Source organism: Anastrepha ludens, chromosome 5 (assembly GCF_028408465.1).
Source record: "Anastrepha ludens isolate Willacy chromosome 5, idAnaLude1.1, whole genome shotgun sequence".
NCBI lineage: Eukaryota > Metazoa > Arthropoda > Insecta > Diptera > Tephritidae > Anastrepha > Anastrepha ludens.
The window spans coordinates 51,727,145-51,747,000 of NC_071501.1; the positions used below are offsets into that span (position 1 = coordinate 51,727,145).

General features: G+C 39.5%; 1 protein-coding gene across 1 annotated transcript in view; it reads left to right on the forward strand.

Moving 5' to 3' along the window:
- LOC128864712 (uncharacterized) overlaps positions 1-19,856 on the forward strand; it is a 130,863-nt gene that overhangs the window by 6,047 nt on the left and 104,960 nt on the right. The window contains exons 2-3 of the mRNA XM_054104463.1: positions 10,170-10,369; positions 14,654-15,143. Coding sequence (XP_053960438.1) covers positions 10,170-10,369; positions 14,654-15,143 — 690 coding nt within the window. The remainder of the gene's footprint in view (positions 1-10,169; positions 10,370-14,653; positions 15,144-19,856) is intronic.

Consider the following 19,856-nt stretch of genomic DNA (forward strand, 5'->3'; position numbering starts at 1 on the left):
CCCCATTTTTTACTGAACATAGATTTGCAGGAGTAGAAGGCTATACTGGCTTCCAATGGAATTATGTAAAAAAATTCAGAGGAAAAGCTAATCAGGCCTACTATAATCGAAAAGTGCGATGAAATTGATTATAAATTGTTAGAGTCGATTTCCGGTATAACCTTCAAAGTGATTTTGTTTTATATCCTCAACCGCACCGAAATGGTGTTCCCGGATTGAATTTAGGAATTAATTAAAAGTCCCCAGCAGCTAAGTTAGGCGGCGAATCTGCCGGTTATAAAATGATATTTGTTTAATTTTTACGTAAATATTCTCAAGGAACCAGTGCAGGGTGAAGTGGCGCATTCCCAAGAACTTGGCATCTTTCATAATAATTATCTAAGTCAATTATTAAAAGTATTATCGAGGTCTCTAATTTTGGTTCAATGATTTCAGATCACCCAATCTTTGATTCCCTAGACGTTTGGTTAATCTAGTGATGTGGATTGCCACCGAGGATGGGCTTCATTTTCAAAGCATTCCCCACATTCCTTGAACTATTGTATTTTTACCACTTACCATTTACCTGATCATCGAAGGTCTTTTGCAACATTCTCCATGTTTATGCATCAGGAATTTTATGCAGCAAATAAAATTTAAAGCAACTTCTGTGCTCAACAAAATCATACATTGCTAAAATCGCTGATAAAACCCAACATGCTGGTAAATACAAAAAAGTATTTTCCCCATGGTGATGTTAACTTCCTAAACCAGAAGCTCAAGTACCGATAAAGAGGGCCCAACGCCACCCACTCTCATGCCGCATTCCGCTTTGGGAATGCCAACCTCGTTTGCGTGGTGACATGTTTTTGTTGCGACAGGTGGATAGGCCTAATTTATGGTCCCGCTCGGGCAATTCAACTTCATTTTTTGTGGGTTTGTATTTTATATTATATTTCCTTTCACTCTTTTGTTCTATGCCCTGCCTATACAGATGTTACACAGAAATACATACACACATTTATAAAGACATTTGAAAGTGCCGTGTAGGAAAGGGGTTTGCAGGAAATGAAATTAAAGGGAGTAACTTCATACTGAAAAAACACTCATCACAGATAATCGATTTTTGGAAATCTCTGTGCCGCTTTGCTGGACCTACAGTTAGACCACATCGAATTCTTTGATATACAGGGTGTGATCGGTGGCGGAAATTACAATGCTCGCTGCATCTGTTTCATAGGCAGTATCGCGATTGTCTCCCGGGCAGTGTGCGGCTTGGCACCATCCTGCTGAAGTCGTGCTTGTGTAGTGAGGGAAGGATGTTCTCTGATTATAGACAGAAAATAGTCGTTCAGCATACATCGATAAGAGACATCGTCCACCAAAATTGCTAGCCCTGGACGATTTTCAAAAAATAAGTGTCGATAGCGGACACACCAAACCTTCACTTTGTGACTGTGAAGTGGCTGCTGATGCTTTAATAATGAGTTCTGTTCTTCAGATGTCCAATAACGACAATTTTGCTTTTTTATACTTCCATTTAAATAAAAATGGGCTTCATCACTACAAGAGATAGTATTTACCGTACGAAATCGCTCCACATTGTCTCGTAAAGTGTGATCGTTATACTTAAACACTTAAGGGCTTACATGGGTTTCGTCTGGTAAAAAAAGGCCTATTTTCAATATTTTTTTTGTATGTGGAAAATTATTTATTTAATTCTAAGTGTTTTCAGTCTTATGAGTATATATTTAAAGAATAATTTCTGAATTTTTCAAAAAAAAAAAAACAAATTAAAACTCCTCCATTGTGACACGTCCGCGTTGTCAGCATAACTCCTGACAGGATCATCCAAAATGAAAAAAAAAAAGTTTTTTAGTTAAGAGCATCAACTCGTGCTTGAACGAAGGAAAGAAAAAAAAGGAAAAATTGGAATTTTGGCAGACATTTTTCTAAAAAAATTAAAATTTCAGTCAAATTTGCTTGACATTTTGTGTTTTTTTTAAATACAATAGAAAAATAAAATCATAAAATAAAAAAATCCTTCGTCCAAGCACGAGTAAATTGTATCTCGAACACCTGTGTAAAATTTCATCAAGATCGGTTGAGTAGTTTTCGAGAACATTTGACAACCGACTTTGAAAACTCGGTTCCGAGAAAAAACGCGTTTAAAGTTTTGAGGATCAATAAAAGTGGCTTGGAGCGCATACCTTCCAAAGGCTGTATCTCCGAAACTAATATTCGGATCGTGTTGACGATTTCAATTTTGAAGAGGTGAAGTCTCAGACCCTTATTCAATATTTCATACACAATAGTTTTTTGAAGTTCCAGGACAGTCACTCTTTTGTGCACGGATTCACGCGGATTATCGTGTAAACTAGCGACGATTTCAATATTTTCAATTGTTCTCGATGTGTGGCTGGGTCGCGGTTATGGGCTGTTTGCCACCGAACTTGGCTGTTTGCACTGAACTTTCGCACCCATGAATGAATAAAATCTTCACTGGAGGCATCTTATAAACGTCGAATATTGTAAGGTGAACAAAATTTATCACGAGCAGTTGCACGCTGCCTTGGCCTTAAAATATACTTTGGCTGTGAACTCACGTTGAATAACGTCAGAATTTGAGATTCACTCTCTCCATGAGATGTCTACGTATAGGACCGTAGGATGGATAAGTATTTCGACCAAAAAGAACATTGCATTGCTCAGAAGACTTCTTTGGAGAGTATAAAAGCAAATGGGTTCAATAACATTTTTTAAAATGCTGAAAATAAAGTAGAGTGAAAATATAGTCCTTCTAGTTTGTAAAGATTTTAGGCGAATTAAAATCAGATTAGATTAAAAATACGAAAGTCAATATTGTAATTTTACCCTTTACTGGCCTGAGCTAACATCAATGAAGTGTGGGTGTAGTTAAAACAAGAACCAGTATTACTCATAGCCACAGCCACTTAGCGATCGACTTTCCTAATGGGTGCTTGCACAAAATTACTCATTAGCATAAAACAACATTTCTACACAAATATGTAAATGAGCACAGGTTCGGGCGTTTACATACATCACATAAACGAGGTGAGATCTGTCTTTGTTTTGGTTCTTACGCGTCGGACTCATTTAATGCGAATAACCTCGTATGGGTTTGTTGACCCACGTTGTAGGTTTTATTAACACTAATTTGCTTAAATTATGTGTTACTTAGCACTTCGGTATTTGCTCCTCTTCGTTTAAAGTTATAAAAATACCGTCAAAAATTAACTAAGTCATTTTCTGAGGGAAAACGATATTTTCACATAATTTTTGGACTGTTACTTAGTTTTTTTTGAGCACAGTATCGCTATATTGTACTCAAATAGTATAGAGTCGCATATTTGCTTCAGATTTATATGGAGATACTTCTACTTCAGCCAATTTATCAGCCCTTTTGTTATAATTCAAATTATTAGAATTGTTTTGATCGGAAACCCGGGTGAGAGCCAGCAATCGATGCCACCAATTTTCAATGCTTGGCTACGATGGAGTTCGTCATATTACCAAGAGCGCTGTATGACTATAGCAAAGTGCGAACGCGCATATTACCCCTCTTACTCTTTCAATAATTTGCGATCTTAAGGCTAAGCGACAGGATTTAAATGATAGGGGGGCAAATCGGTGTGGTTGGGACTCAGTTCTCTGTGCCTTCCTTGATATCTATGGAGCTTTCGTCAATGCCTCTAACTAGAGAAGAGGAACCTGTAGAGACCAATTTGCAAATGGATATAATCCCTCCTACAGACAAAGATAGCTTAAACCGCAGCAGCGGACAGCGGATCACACTACAAACAACTACTGGATGTTGCAGGGGTGGTCTTATCACCCCTCCTGTCGAAAAAAATTTGCAAGAACTAAGGCTAAGAGAGGTTAGCTAGCACCAAGTTATGGGGCTACGCCAGGTGACATTCTAAGTTGCTGGGTACAATCAAAAGAGGTTTAGGAACCTCATAACACTCCCCAAAGATAAATTTACAATGCGCACGGGTATTCTCACAGGCTATTGCAGATTGCGCAGTCATCTGCAGAGGTTTGGGATACGGTCGACTGGCTCTTGTCGTTTCTGCGACAAATCCTCAGGGACACCAATACATGATGCATGGAGAGAGGTCTCTGCCAATTTACGCTTAGTTTAGCCCAGCTCTATCTTAAGTTTAATAAGGGAACTGTATTTGAATCAAGTACAGTGATGAGTAGAGGTCAGAAGAGATCATAAGATTGAAGTGCAAACTTCTAATCAAGTCTATCTGTATGGTATATCTGGGACTCATAACTACTCTGTAAACTTCCCAGACTTTTTCTAAATCATAATACATAGTTTGTCAAGGGAAACTACATTCTCAATACATCTGACCCAAAAATGTACCACTTATGTCTGCCAAAGCCAAACATCGGCAAAGTAAATGCTTTTTACTATTTCCATCCTCCAAACAGGATGCACACAGTAAATAGTCGATTATGCCTGTAGTAACAATATATCGTTTCCTTGAATTCTGCTCAAATAGGGCTCCCAGCTTACTTCTCCTCTGTCTGAGAAGGAATTTTGCTAGCACCTTGCGAGGTCTTTTCAGGAGACGCTTGGCTATTTAACAGGTGTCAGTACCGTACCAACGGTTGTCCAATGGGGAGTATTTGAAGCTCGTCACAGCTCGGAAGGTCTGCAGTGTTTTCCACGTAGTCGTCTTTGTGATATAGGAAAGATATCTAGTATTCTGAAGGATAGCTCGTTTCGCGGAAAGCTATGATATGAAGAGAACGCAAAATAATTCAGATATACCAATGAAAAAAGATAGACTGAGTAATCGGAGATCTTAACGGTTCGGAGGGTCTGCAGTATTTTCCACTCAGACGTCTTTGTGCTAGATGTCTTCCCTATCTATCATAGTATTCTAAGGCATGGCTCGGAAAAATATGATATGCAGTGAAGGCAAAAGTATCCAGAGCAATGTGATCAAGAAATGTAAAAGAAATTCCTTCCGTTGTGGTTCTCTGCTGTAGACTGAGCTATGCTAATGGAACGCTGAAGTTGTTGAAATGAAGAAGAGGTCCAAAATCAGTCGGGCAGTCGAAACGACTAAAATAGTTTTGCATACTAACCTGACAAAGATAGCGGCGCACCTCATAAATTTATCTGGGAGAGTAATTAGTTTAGCAATACTGATTTATTAAAAGGATCTTCATTAGGGAAATATGTATTATTCGGGTAGTTACCACAGGCAAACACAATGAGCAATTATTTCCCAGAAGGAGAGTATGCGGAAAACACATCCTCCTCCCAACCTAATAAAACCTAGCGTGTTATAAATTTCAATTATTTCATTAGATAATTTTTTAAGCTAAAATTTTTTATAAATTTTGTCTACGCTTTTTAAAAGTTCTGCGTGTCATGAATGCAGCTGGTCATTTCTTCACTCAGCCATGCATCGTAATCGTCAATAAGTATCGGTAAACTCTGTATCTACAAGAATAGAGCTCGTTTATGGTGGCAAGAGGAAAAGTTTTTCACTTCTGTTATTATTATTTCACACTGTTGTTGTTGCTGTTGTTACTGAAAACTTTGTTCCTTATGTGTGGAGGCAACCAGGCAAATTTTCACTTAAGTACAAATTTGTTGTTGCCATAGACTATAAGCTACTTATTGTTTTTGCTACTCTAATTCTTGTTATAAACTGAACGCTTATAAGTGAAACCAATAGCACTTTTTTACTTTTTTAAGTGCCAAATGTGGTCAAACTCAATTAGGAGGCAAAGTGAATAGAAAGTAGATGAAGAGAAGACAAAAAGCAAAAAAAAAACCGAAATATTTGACACAAGGATAAGGGGAGGGAAATTTAAGATGCGGGATTGCTGTATAAAGTGAGACAGTGGGAGGGTCCATAGTGAGGAAAACCTGTTAGGTGTGTCGGAGCGAGTGGTGCCCCAGATAAGCAGAAATAACAATTTTATTGACGTTAGTGGCAACTAAAACAACAAGCAAAGCCGCCTCGTTGGCCACTGCCAAAACGTGTTGCAAAATTGAAATCGACTGCAGCAAAACTGATTGCAGCTGTTGCAGTCGCACGGAAAATTGCCATACTAACAAGTGGGCAAGCAAACTGCAGCAACGACAACAACAGCAAGAACAACCGCAGCAACAATCATGCCCGCAACAAAAACTTGTTAAGTGGCGCCCCGTAAGTGCGGCAAGCAATCGCTAAACAGGCACACAAATGCCTGCAGCCAAAACAATAATGTGCAATCGACAAATGTTGCAGGCAGCTAATGGACAAATGGGCAGCGTTGGCCAACAACAAATATGGAGAACTAAAACAACCAAAACCAAAAAGCAAAAAAAAAAGCCGAAACTAAAACTACTCCGGTTGAGGCGCTTGTAGCAGTTGCGCGAATGTTGTGTAGCCATAAAACTAACAACAACCTTAGGTGCAGTAGAAACAGCAGCAATTGTGTGCAACAACAACAATCATCTTGTTGAACCGCTGCCAACAGCTTTGGATTAGGCACTTTGGCGTGTTCGAGTACTTGACGAAGCAAAGCGTTGAGTGTACGCATCTAAGTGTGTGTGTGTGTGTGTGTGTGTGTGCGTGCGAGTGCATGTGACTCTGCCTTAAAATGTGTGGTTGAGGCAGCAAAATTGTATTGCGGTGGCAACATGTGGCAGCAACTTTACAACAACTAAGTAACTTACTCAGTGCAACTGTAGCTGAAACGCTTGTACCATCATTGTGTTGTCTCAAGATGAGTGTGTGTATGCGAAGTGCAATTAAACTCACACTTACACATACATATTAATGTGTAGGGTATATGTGCAAAAATATATGTATAAAGCGACCAACAAATATACATACATGAATGTGCTTTGTATGGGTTCAGCTGTGGTGCTCAACACAACTGCGGTTGCAAGATTCGCATATATTCCATTAACCCAATTCTTCGGGTTTTTTTTTCATGTGTGTACACATGTCTGCCTGCCTACACATGTAATTGCGTATATTGTTATTATTGCAGCTAGTGTGCTTTGGCCGATGATAGCCAAAACGTTTTCTTTCGCCACCTTTTGAAATTATTTGCGCCTACTCTTTGTGGCAAGTTACTGCGCCACTGTACTTGAGCCCACTGTATCTCAGTTTTATCGATCAGTTGTTTTTTGTTTTAGGTGGCTGTTTTTTGCTCGATTATTTTATTCTCTCCAGTGATTAAAGTAGCCAGCTACAGAGCGTCAATTTTATTTATCAGCGCTTGAGGTAATACAATCAGATATTTTAAAAGAGTAACGATACTGAATATTCTGTTATAAGCGGGGAAATGAAGGAGTTACAAAAGTTTGATTGAAGAAGTGAAATTATTTCGCGTATACCTAAAGCACCATGGATCAGCATACAGCTGCGGTCAAAATCTTAGTAGTGCACATGAAATGGGTTAAAAAAGTGCGTGTAATCGATTTTATAAAAATTTTTGTTTTTCCCTCTTACAGCTCAAATGTCAAACAAAACAAATTCCAAAAAAATCCAACGTTTATCTCATTTCAGCAAAGTAAAATTATATTTAGAAAAACAAATTGTAAAAAAAATTTTGACAACACTTGTAAATGATGACGCTTTTATTTTTATTTTTACATGGGGTTTCGTTTAGTATTTAAATTAGTATTTTGTTGCATGACCCTTATTCTTTAGAATTGCAGCACAACGGCTTTGCATTGAGTCCACAAGTTTTTTGGTATCTTTCAATCGAAATCGACTCCCATGCGCTCTTTACAGCCACCCATAGTTGCGTATTAGATGTCGGCTTGCGTTGGGCTACTGCCTCCTTGACATCAACCCACAATTTTCAATAGGGTTTATGTCTGGTGACTGTGGCGGCCATTTCATTACGTTGATCTGACTCTCCTCAAACCGTCTTTTAGCAACATTGCACGTGTGTTTGGGGTCGTTGTCTTGCTGGAACGTCCAAACAAGCGGCATTTCGTCTTTGGCATATGACAGCATGCTGTTCTTGAGTATATCAACATATGAAGCGCCAGTCATCATTTCCTTAACCCCACGCCTAGCCAAGAAAAGCATGCCCAGACCACCATGCTTTTTTTGTTGTATACTTTTGCTAGTATTCGGTGTTTGGTGGTGGTCTGACATATTGACGCGATCCCTTTCCACCATACAAGACAATCTTCGACTCGTCCGACCATAAAATGTTGCGCCATTTCGTCATATGCCAATTTATATGTTCTTTGGCGTATCGAAGTCTCTTTTCTATATGCGTTTTTATCAACAACGGTACTTTTCTTGGACTGTGTGTACCCAAGTCGTGCTCACGCAAACGCCGACGAACAGTCTCAACGCTCGAAGACAATTTTAAGGCATATTTTATATCAGTAGCAGACGCAAATGGAAACTGCTTTGAATAGCTGACGATAGACTTAACTCCTCTTGCCGACATTGCTAGCTTTTTTCCACGCTTTTTGCCCCTTGGTTTGTACTTGTTGGCACTACGTACCATTGTTGATGAGCAACCAATGATATTTTGCACTTCCACATAAGTTTTTCCATCAGCAATCAATTTTTTTATGAGGGCGCGTTTTTTCACACGTACTACTAAGATTTTGACTAACTAAAAGGCCGTTGCAACTAAAATTTCATGCAAAATTAACGAAATCAACAGGTTAAGTTTAACAAGCAAGTTTAACTTGAAGCCGACTTCTTAATCTAACGGATTTTACAGTGGATTGCGAAAAATTGTTGTGATGAAAAAAAACGTGGCCATTTAAATATAATGAAACATAAGCACTACTAAGATCCTGACCGCAACTGTATCTTATCCTATATGTACAGTTAATCATCCAATTTTGTTTTTTGAATAACTTTGTACTGAATAACAAATAAAAAAATATTTTGAGTGATGCAAATCTGTACCTGCATCTTGGAGATCATCATAAGTGGAAAATATGAAATTTGTCAAGTGGCTGCCGCCAATGTTGTTACACGTCTGTGCACGCCTTGTATTTTTCATGACTTTTCGCAAGCTTTCCGTTTAGGAAATAAACATCGATATTCACGGCGCACGAGTACCATGGTTTTGTGAAAATGCTTGATTTTGTGCCGAATAATCGTCATTTGCGGGAAGTTTTGATTTTCGTCCTTCATTCGAAAAAAATGACTGCTGAAGCGCATCGAGAGCTACAAAAAGTTTATGGAGATGCTGCTTTAAGTGAAACGAGATTAGTTCCGCTGCTTCATAGACGATGATTTTAATGTTGACAACCGTCCGCGTGAAGGAAGGCCAAAAACCTTCGAAGACGCTGAATTGGAGGCATTGCTCAATGAGGATCCATGTCAAACGCAAGAGGAGCTTGCTTCCGTATTGGGAGATACGCGCCAATCCATTTCCAAGCGATTGCATGCTTTGGAAATGATTCAGAAACAGGGGACTAGGGTTTCTTATGAGTTAACACCAAGGGATATTGAACGTTGTTTTTTCGCCTGTGAACAACTGCTCCAGCGGCAAAAAAGGAAGGGTTTTTTTCATCGCATCGTGACGGGTGATGAAAAATGGATTCATTACATCGATCCAAAGAAAAGAAAGTCATTGGGACTGCCCGGTTATGCTTCTACGTCATCGCCTCGGCCGAATATTCATGCTGCGAAGGTTATGCTATGTATTTGGTGCAACCAAGTTGGTGTTCTTTGTTATGAACTGTTAAAACCAAGCGAAACCATCACTGGGGATCGGTATCGGCTTCAATTGATGCGATTGACCCGAGGACTGCGCGAGAAGCGGCCGAGAGGGGCACAAGCGCGACGGTCAGGTACACAGCGATTCTATAGAATTCATTTAGAGCGGAATAGCGATACGAGAAGAGCGCCACCTTTGTTTTCTATACATCGTGGTGAAAAAGGTTACTGTTAATCACTGAGTGTGGCGGCTGTATTCTCTTTTTGACAAGCGTTACCATGACATCATTTGAGTTGATTAATATTTTCCTTAGAACTCTGATATTTATACATCGCCCAAATTGTTGATGTGTGTGCATATGAATTGGTTCATCTTTGCCAGTTGTTAATTATTTTATGAAAATCAAATACAAATTATTAATTAAGATGCACATTTTTATTAACGCCATTTGCGTATATTTCACTGAAAATAATTCCGCTCATTTCTTATATTTTCAGGCCATCGTCGTCGACTCAACGAATACATATCGCACTATGAGGAACTCAACTATGATCATGAGCACATCCGAGCTAGTCACAATAGAGCGAAACGATCCGTGACCAAAGATCATCATGTAGATTTAAAATTTTCAGCACACGGAAGAGACTTCCATCTTAGGCTAAAACGTGATTTAAATACATTTAGTGATAAGTTAGAGGTGAGTGAAAATTACAAAAAAAAAAGAAAAAACAGCAAAATTATCGATAGTATCGTATAATTTTAGAAGTGGAACTTCTTGGGCGTTAATGTACGAGCGAGAATGGAGAGTAATATTTCAAGGCCATGCAACGTTTTGGGCATTTTCGTTCCGCGAGAGAGAAAAAAGATATAACGTAGAGTAAAAGGAGAGGGAGAGATATACCTTGTATATGTCTTAGATACACTTTAGGCTATTTTTCCTGAGTTTTTCCTTGTGGTTGCTAATTTCTAGTGAGAAATAACACTGCCTATTTTTTGGCGCTTGCTTGTTGGTGCAAACTTGTAGGAATTGGTGCCTGCTTTTTGGCGTTATATTTCCTTGGTGCCTACTGTTTGGGGCGTTTTCAGGTCCCAATTTTTTTGGCGTTTTTTTTTTTTTGCTTACTTTTTGGCGCTTATTTCCGTTTCCTGGCTCGTGCTTGTGCGTACTATAAAGTGCTATCCATTCCGGCGTCAGATTTATTGGTATTGCCATGCTGTAATTTGAGCCGTTGCTGCGGTCCTGGAACCGCTGTGTATGTGCGGGTCATAAACGCTCGGAGTAGTGCGCGTTGTTGCCACGGTTTGTGTCCGGCGTTTACCTACACCGGTCGACCCTCCTCCGTTTTTTGTAAATTTTGTCTATTTGTATTCTCTGCAAATGTTGTGAATTTATTTAGATATATATTTTTTCTCTCTCTCTTTCTTTCTCTCTCCGGTTTCTCTCTTTCCCTCTCTCTCTTTCTCTCTCCGGTCTCTCCCTCTTTCTTTGTCTGTCTTGAAAGTTACACTTCTGTTATGTGTACTGCGCTACACGCACTTTTTTTTCATTTATGGAGTCATCCTTTCCTTTCACAAAGTAAGTTTAGATCCAATATACATAACAGACGAGGAAGAAAAATATAAGAAACTCCACGCCGGGGACTTTTGGTATTGTAAACTTTTTTTAATCTGAATCTGAATTAGCTTAGCTAGGCTGGCAAAATAACAATAAAAAATAACAAATTCAGTAATAACCTGAGGTTAAATTTTATTTGTGAAATGCAGTGAGTTAAAATAATTTTTTGTTTAGATCGTGACACGTAAGCATAGATTGTTAGGCGTTTTGAAAGCCCTCTTTTCAGTGCCGAAATGTATCTCTGAAATAGCCATAAACTATCTTTAGGTGTCGGAATTTTAATAAACCTTAATGAGTAGCGTCCAAGTGAGATGAATAGTAAACACAAAAAAAATTGTTCTCTCTTAGAAGCTTCATTCGAACTGGTTTAAAAATTCAGACTACAAATTTGTTTTTCCGAGCAATCTCGTTATCACCTCCACCTGGCTTAAAAGTGGTATCCTAGTCAAAGAAAGTTCCTTCAGCACTGGCTCAGCCGGCTTGGTAGCTGGCCCAGACAAACAGAGAGAGAGAAACAATTTAAAAACACTGAAGGTTTTAAAATTTTTTCAACCGTGAATAATAATTTCATAATAAGTATGAAAACCATAGCTGTAGCCGAATGTGCTTGTGTGTGACTATCATTCGGTATCGCCCAGGTTCCAACCCACTGTACCTACTAAATATACTGTATACCCTGTTCAGGTAACATTAAACTACTGGGTGTACTTCTGTCATGAAATATATTAGCTCTTCTTAATAAACGATTGGAGGTAGAGCTCGGCCAAACACCTGAAAAGGGTGTACATGAAAAACAAGTAGAAAACTACGCCCCCTGACTGGTCCGATTATTTTGAAAAGGGACTGCGAATAGAAAATAAACATCATTTGCCTTTTAAGATACTTTGAGTGAGTAAGTAATAAAAGTAGAAAATGCAGTTGAAGAGACTATTTTAAAGCATATTTGGGGCTTTCTGGAAAAAGTAAGTACAGGATTACTTTAGAAAACTATTGAAGAAAGGAAATATACATATTTTGAATTTCTTGTAGAAACTTGTTACCCATTTCAGAAATAAGCTGGCCCAAAAAAAAAAACAAAGAAGCAGTTGGCTTATGTAAGAACCGGTGGCAAATTCTACAGGAATAGCGGAAATTGTCTGAATTTTGAAGATTTCACTTGTAAAATTCGCGAAAATTCAACTTATCAATAAATGGGTATTGAAAAAATCTGTAGAGGTATTAAAAAACCAACAAGAAGAGATGGTTGACTAATAATTAAGAAGCATGTCAAGTGATTTTAGAAGAACTGATGGACTATAGCATATCCGCCAGAACTTTTCGGGGCCATTCTATAAAAATAGCGCTTATATTCACTGTTCACTCTCACAGTTCTCTTTATTCATGAATGCCATCTTGAACCGGTCATAGAAGAGTCAACAAATTTATAAGGATGAGAAAGAGGGGGAAATATTCGGACATGTACGTCACCTCTGCTGTTAAACCCCCACTATAAGTAATGTTCTGGAGCTATACAAGCATTATATAACCATTGAATTAACTTTGTAAAGGAAACAAATGGCTCTGCTCCATACATAACAGTTTTGGAAATTATTCTAGGACCCTACATTGATAGTCGGGATCCTACCCAGAAGGAGTAAAACTTCGTGCAGGATGGCGCTTTTTGCCTTAAGGTAGTGGCTAATGGCTGAAATAATTCTAATTAGTGACCATCACCGTTTTACTACCACCGTCCTCGTATAATGATGTTTTTTGTTTGTTTTTGTGTTCAAAGTTAGATCCATTTAGTGAGGTCCAAGTATAGCAGCAAATTCTTTATCTCGATGCCTGAGATCTCATTAATTTGCTGCAAGAAAGGCTTACCAAAGCAGAGGAGTCGTGCCCTAGCTAGCCCTGGACATTCACATAAGTAGTGGAAAAGACTTTCCTTCACACCTTCCGCTTGACAGCTTCTGCAGATGGGATTGAAGGGGAGGTTGAGTCTGGCTGCATGATCCCGTACTTTCCAATGGTCTGTAGGGTTGCGTGAGATGTTTGGCCTATAGCATCCTAGCAGATCATTCATCCTTTGGATTTTGCTTGACGGTAGTTAGTTGCTTCCATCTTCTTTCGGCTAAAGCGTGATAGTGTGAAGCAATGGATGCTTTTATTGTGTTCAGTGGGGTGAATCCACCACCTCTGCAAAGTCTAGTTTCGAACCTTTTCTTGCTAGCTCATCCGCTATCTCATTACCCCGTGTGTTCCTATAACCGGGAACCCATATAAGAGTAATTTCAAGCCAATGACTAAGAAATTCCAGCTCCTCTCTACACTGTAAGACTAGTTTGGATGAAATGGAGTTGGAGTCTAAGACCGTTATATGTAGCTGCTTGACTGTCTGAGAAGATAGCTACTCTTGCACCAAATTCCTTGTAGAGTTTTAGTGAATTGCATGGTTCTCTGATCGCTAAACTTTCTGCCTGGAACACGCTGGCATAGTCAGGAAGGCGAATTGACTGAGATAGTTTGCGGCTCCGAATGGAAGCCAGCTCCCACACCACAGTTCTTCTTAGAACCATCGGTATAGATGTCGACATCGTATCTTCCAATCAGCTTCCCTTTGTTCCATTCGGCTCTTGGTGGAAAACGCACAGTAAAGTCTTTCTTAAAGTTAAGGTCGGGGACTGTGTAGTCTGATCCGTTTTTGAGCAGCGAGGGTCCCTGTAGGAGGATCTTACTGTGGCCGTACGGCCTTGTTGTCCAGCTGCCCATGTCTCTGAGTCTCGCCGCGCTGCAAGTAGCTATTGTTTTAATGTGTAGATCTAATGGTAGCAGATGAGTTAGTACATTGAGCGCTTCAGTAGGACTGGTGCTAAGGGCTCCTGTAGTTAAGATACACGATATTCTTTGTATCTTGTTCAGCTTAGTTTTGTTGTATTTCTTTTCTGTTGCAGGCCACCAGACTAGTGCCGCATATGTTAGTATTGGCCTTACAATGGCTGTATTGGACCAGTTGGATAGTTTTGGTTGGATACCACATTTTTTACCCTGTACTCTACGTTGGACTTCCAGCTGAGTTTGGGGTCTAGGATAACACCTAGGTATTTTGCCTGTTGGGTTAGCGTGAGACTAACGCCGTTTAATTTTGCGAGATTAAAGTTTGGTACCTTGGTTTTCTTAGTGAATAGCATCAGTTCAGTTTTTCTTGGGTTTACACTCAAATTTAAATTTTTCCAGCTGTCAACATCAGTCATAATTCGCTGACCAGGGACTGTAAATAATAAATGTTTAGATGTTGCTATAATTTTCAGTTACAATTTCAGAATTTATGTTATCAAATTTATGTACTCGTATGTATATGTTTCCCTCTGTTTCTCTTCCCATTTGCAGTTTTATGATAGCAACAATCTCCCCTTGGATGTGGCCACCGATCACATTTACGAGGGCGAAGTGATAGGGGATCGTAATAGTTACGTATTTGGTTCCATACTGGATGGGGTATTCGAGGGTAAAATAATAACCGAACGTGATGCCTATTATGTTGAACATGCCAAGCGTTATTTTTCACCAACAACAATAGCAGCAGTACTTAGTACGAATGGTACAGAAATGCCATTGGCGCAGCGACTGGTTGCAGAACAGTATACAGCAACAACTGCGGCAAGCAGCACATCAGCATCAGCATCAACGCCGACGACGAGCTCAACAACAACAACAACAATGGCGAGCACAACGACGACATCAGCTCCATTGAAAACATCTCCAACGTCCGCCGGAAATCATGAAAACGGACAAACTGACGACAATCGGAATATTGGTTTCCATTCCATTATCTACAAGGAGTCACATGTCGATGATGCTTACAAGGACATGCGTGAAGGTATGTGAAGTAATATATATGTATACATTTTTATTTATACCTTTTCGATGTAATCGAGTGTTTTGTCAACACAATATTCAGAAAATACTTGATTTGTTTACATACTCGTGTATGACAGCGGGAGAGAGAGAATGAAAGAGAAAAAGAGAGAGAATAACGCGACTGGTATTTAATGGATAAGTATTTCTAATGCAGTATTGAGTGATGCCCAATTGCTCATTAGAGACTATAAAGGTTGTATTAACAGAATTTAAGTGAGGAGTATATTTTGATAAACTTTTGCTAAACTAAACTAAACCGTTATACCTACATGCAGTTTGCGTAACAGAAGCGTGACCGTCATAATTAAGAAACTATGGTATTTGACTAATATATTCAACAAAATTTATAGTCAGCACATCTTGGAGTCATAGGTTAGGTTAGGTTGAAGCGGTTGTCCTGTGGGACACACTCAGGCTCATATCCCATTGTGATGCTACGATGCTTGTCCCTATCTTTCCTAAAACCAGTGTGTGCTTTTCAAAAAGCTGATTTCTGTAGAACTGAGATCTTCCAACTCATTAAAAACTTGTTTACCCAGAGTAATAAACCTGCGTCGGGATAGAGCAGGACAGTGGCACAGTAGGTGCGAGATTGTCTCTTCCTGGCCCTCAGCTAGACAACTTCTACAGAGGTCATGTGTTTGCACACCCATCCTTTCGGCGCGTCTACCTATTAGGCAGTGCCCCGTTATGACTGAGATCAATCTGTTAAGATTGTGTTTATTTTGGCTTAGCAGAGATTCTGTGCGTTTAGCATTTAGAGTCGGCCACAGTTGACGGGCGATTTTGCAGGTGGCTTTATTACGCCATCTTTCGTTTGCTTTCTTTACAATTTCTTCAAAGATGAGTAGCTTACATTTTTGTAAGGGTATGCCTATGTCATTATCTATGTACTCATCAGTCAATTTAGTGCCGAGTGCCGAGTGTTTTGTGAGGTATTTTATCGCCGCTTGGCTATCAGTGCCAATGTAGATATCATTTCCGGATATCGCATCACACTGTATCAGTGTCGCGGCCTTTATTATTGCCATCAGTTCAGCCTGAAGGGCACTACCTGAAAACTGAAGGAGATTCCCAGATGGTCGGAATATACACCTCTGCCCACCCTGCCCTCGTGCTTTGAGCCATCTGTGTATACATGGATGGACTCGCCTTGTCTCACATCGTCCCGTTCCCACTCTTCTCTTGAGGGTAGGAGGGTCGTAAACGATCTAATAGCAAGTATAGGCGGGAGTGCATAGTCCACCAGTCCGGGAAGCCCCAAAGTACCACCCAGGATTTTACCGTGACCATAATTCGTGTTTGACAACTTATTTAGAGTGTTTAGCTGTGTATAGTCAATGTATCATTCTGGGTTCCAATCCCTATTTCTTCCCAATAAGCCTTCCGCGTACATTGCGGTCATAGCTTTACGTGCTCTGTCTGCGACTGTGAGCCCCAATTCGGTCCATAGCGATACCAGATGGAGTTCATTGGTTTTTGAAATAGTCCACTCGCATGGTGCTTGTTTTTATAGCGAATTTAAGGAGATACTTCCAACCTATTGCTGAGATATCTTCCAATCTATCAAACAGTGGTGGCCCCAGATATTTTAAGCGTGTTTTGAATAATGCAGGACGTCCGTAAAGAAGATGTTCCACAGTTGCCCCTGAGCCCTGCTCATGTTTACATTTCCTCCATCCCTCGCTGTGCAAGGTTTCTATCTTATAAGCACACGCGCTTATCATAGTTCTACAATCTCTTAGTGTTAGTGATAGTAAACATCGAGTACGACTGTGATTCTCATATTTGATCTTAGTATTCCTGCAAGTGGACAAGATCTCCTATCCTGCCCTGAATTTTCTGATCATGTTTTCGCCTAGTTCGTTGTATAATATGCGTATGATGCAGTTTTAACGGCTGCTTGACTATCTACATATATTGATTTTGGAGTTGGTCCCAGTAGTTTCACAAGCTAGGTCTGCTGCCTGTGGACATCATCGCTTTAGCTGACCGAAAATTCTTTGTGGCCTGAACTTGAAGAAATAGACATAGGCGATCTCTATTTTCAACAGCATGGGACCACAAGTCACCCAACATGGGAACCCATTGCATTATTGCTTTCAAAGTTTCCCGGTTGATTAATTTCACGTAACGCTGACATGTTGATCAAGCCATCTAACTCCACCAGACTACTTTTTTGTGGGGTTTTTTGTAAATGCATATTATGGCGGCCGCCGTAGCCGAATAAGTTGGTGCGTGATTACCATTCGGAATTCACAGAGAGGTCGTTGGTTCGAATCTCGGTGAAAGCAAAATGAATAAAAACATTTTTCTAATAGCGGTCGCCCCTCGGCAGGCAATGGCAAACCTCCGAGTGTATTTCTGCCATGAAAAGGCTCCTCATAAAAATATTGCCGTTCGGAGTCGGCTTGAAACTGTAGGTCCCTCCATTTGGGGAATAACATCAAGACGCACACCACAAATAGGAGGAGGAGCTCGGCCAAACACCTAACAGAAGTGTAAGCGCCAATTATTTTTTTTTTTTTTTATATTAGTAAATTAGTATCGAAAATAAAAACAAAGATAAAGTAAAATAAAAATTAAATGTAATTGAAGAAAAGAAATGCACTCCCAAAACGTCTTAAAACTAGCTTACAATCTGTGCGGGCTGCTCAAGCATGAAACATTTTCTAAATCCGCACAATGCTCCTACGAAGCACGGCCAACCAGCCAGAAAAGCGTTGCTCTGCCATCAAGGCTGCTAGCTAACTAGGCTGCTAGCCACTAAATATCATTAAAGATCGTCCCTAGCTGGCGGTGGATTCCATTTAGATATCCTATTCTTTCAAAACGCCTGTTTTGGCTGCTTTGCTGCTCTCAACCGCTTCCTAATACGTTAACACTGCATTATGTCCACACTCTCAATATAGCAAATCTGTCTTCTGCGTGCATTCGCTGTACGCAATGGGGAGATCATCGTTCGCCTGCTTGATGTACTGCAAACTCTCCGATTCCTCGCCGCCATCTATGCCAGGGCTGCTGCTGCTACTGCCGCCGCCATTGCTACTACCAGTCCACTACAATGCATCTGAGAGGGGGATATACCCCGTGTTACCCCACGCATCCGTTAACATGAGTAGAGGGCATTATTAGCCTACTCTGTTGTATAGATCCAGCATTCAACTTGGTTATGTTGACTTTGATTGCATCAGTCGATTACAGCTTATTAGCATAGATCTGTGACTTCAGAAACGCCCACAGGAAAATGTCTAGTGGACTCATATCATATGATTTTTGGGACCACTGAAAGATTTTGCATCAGTACTCAATAATAAGGAAAAGCTTGTCAATATCGACCCTTTCATATGAGGAAACTCCCGCCTCTTTCGGCTTATAATTTTTATAAATTTAAGACTTTGCTTATGAAAAATCGTATGGGACCTCATCATACACTCTTAGGCATTTAGCTCGCTTAATATTATATATTCAAGCACAAGCGTAGAAAAATGCCAAATTTAATGGAAAATTATTTCTGAACTGCTTATGTACCCTTGTCGCACCATTAAGGCCACTCAGATTAATAGCTGACACTTATGCGATTTAATGGTACTTGCTGCGCCTCGTTACACTTCTGCATAGTTACCCTTTTTCACATCGATTTTCACTTTTTTGCATAATTGCATTGCACTTGCATTGCACTTGCATTTCTTGTTTATTATTATGCATAAATGCTGTAAACCAAAAGTGCACGCATTAAAGTGCCGATGAGGGGATAGCTTCGAGTACATCATGGGAACACATTCCACTTTAGAACTATACAGACTTGCAAATATAATACTTCTTTATGCTAATATGTGACTTACTTAACCCCAATCGCCATTTCATGTGCGTGTTTTCCTCTGTGTGTGTGTGTGTGTGTACAGCTAGCCAGTCATTTTGGTCCTTGAAAGTTCTCTACCAAGTACTCTTTTCGCACCCTCTTCTTATGCAGTGCGCTGTTTGAACAATCAGTTGTAAAATAGAGGGGCGTTAGAGTAGAACGCCAACGACGACAACAACATTAAAACGCAGACATTTCCTGAGTACTTACAGTCGCATTGGCGTCGAAGCATTGCGAATACGCAATGATTGCGTGGCGCCACGAATAAAGAAAAAAAGAAAACGCTCACACCAAGCTTTCGATCGCTTTGACACTGCACAGAGCTCGAAAGTGAAGAGAAACTTTGAAAGGGGACTATAAAAGAGAATGGAGGAGTGTGATTGCGCACTTATTTAATTTCGTTTTATTTTGTTTTGATTAATTTTATTATATTTTGTTTATATTTAATTTGTTTTAATTTATATTTGATTTATTTTAGGTAACTTAATTTAATTATATTTAATTTTATTTTATTTTACTTTATTTTATTTTATCTCATTTTTTTAATTCGATTCCCTTCGCTGGCTGGACCAATTTTATTGTACTTCCGGTGCTTATATCAGCCTTTACTCCCTTTCGATTTTATTGAATCTCTGATTTTCGTATTGAGTGGCAATTAATAGGATATCGAAATGGATAAAAAAGTAAAAATGACTATGCTCTATACCTAAGTATGCCTTTTTTAACTGAAAAACCCCACATTCCATTATCTGGTGATTTATTATTTTAATTTTTTAAGTGATTATTATTCCTCTTTTTATCTAAAGCAAT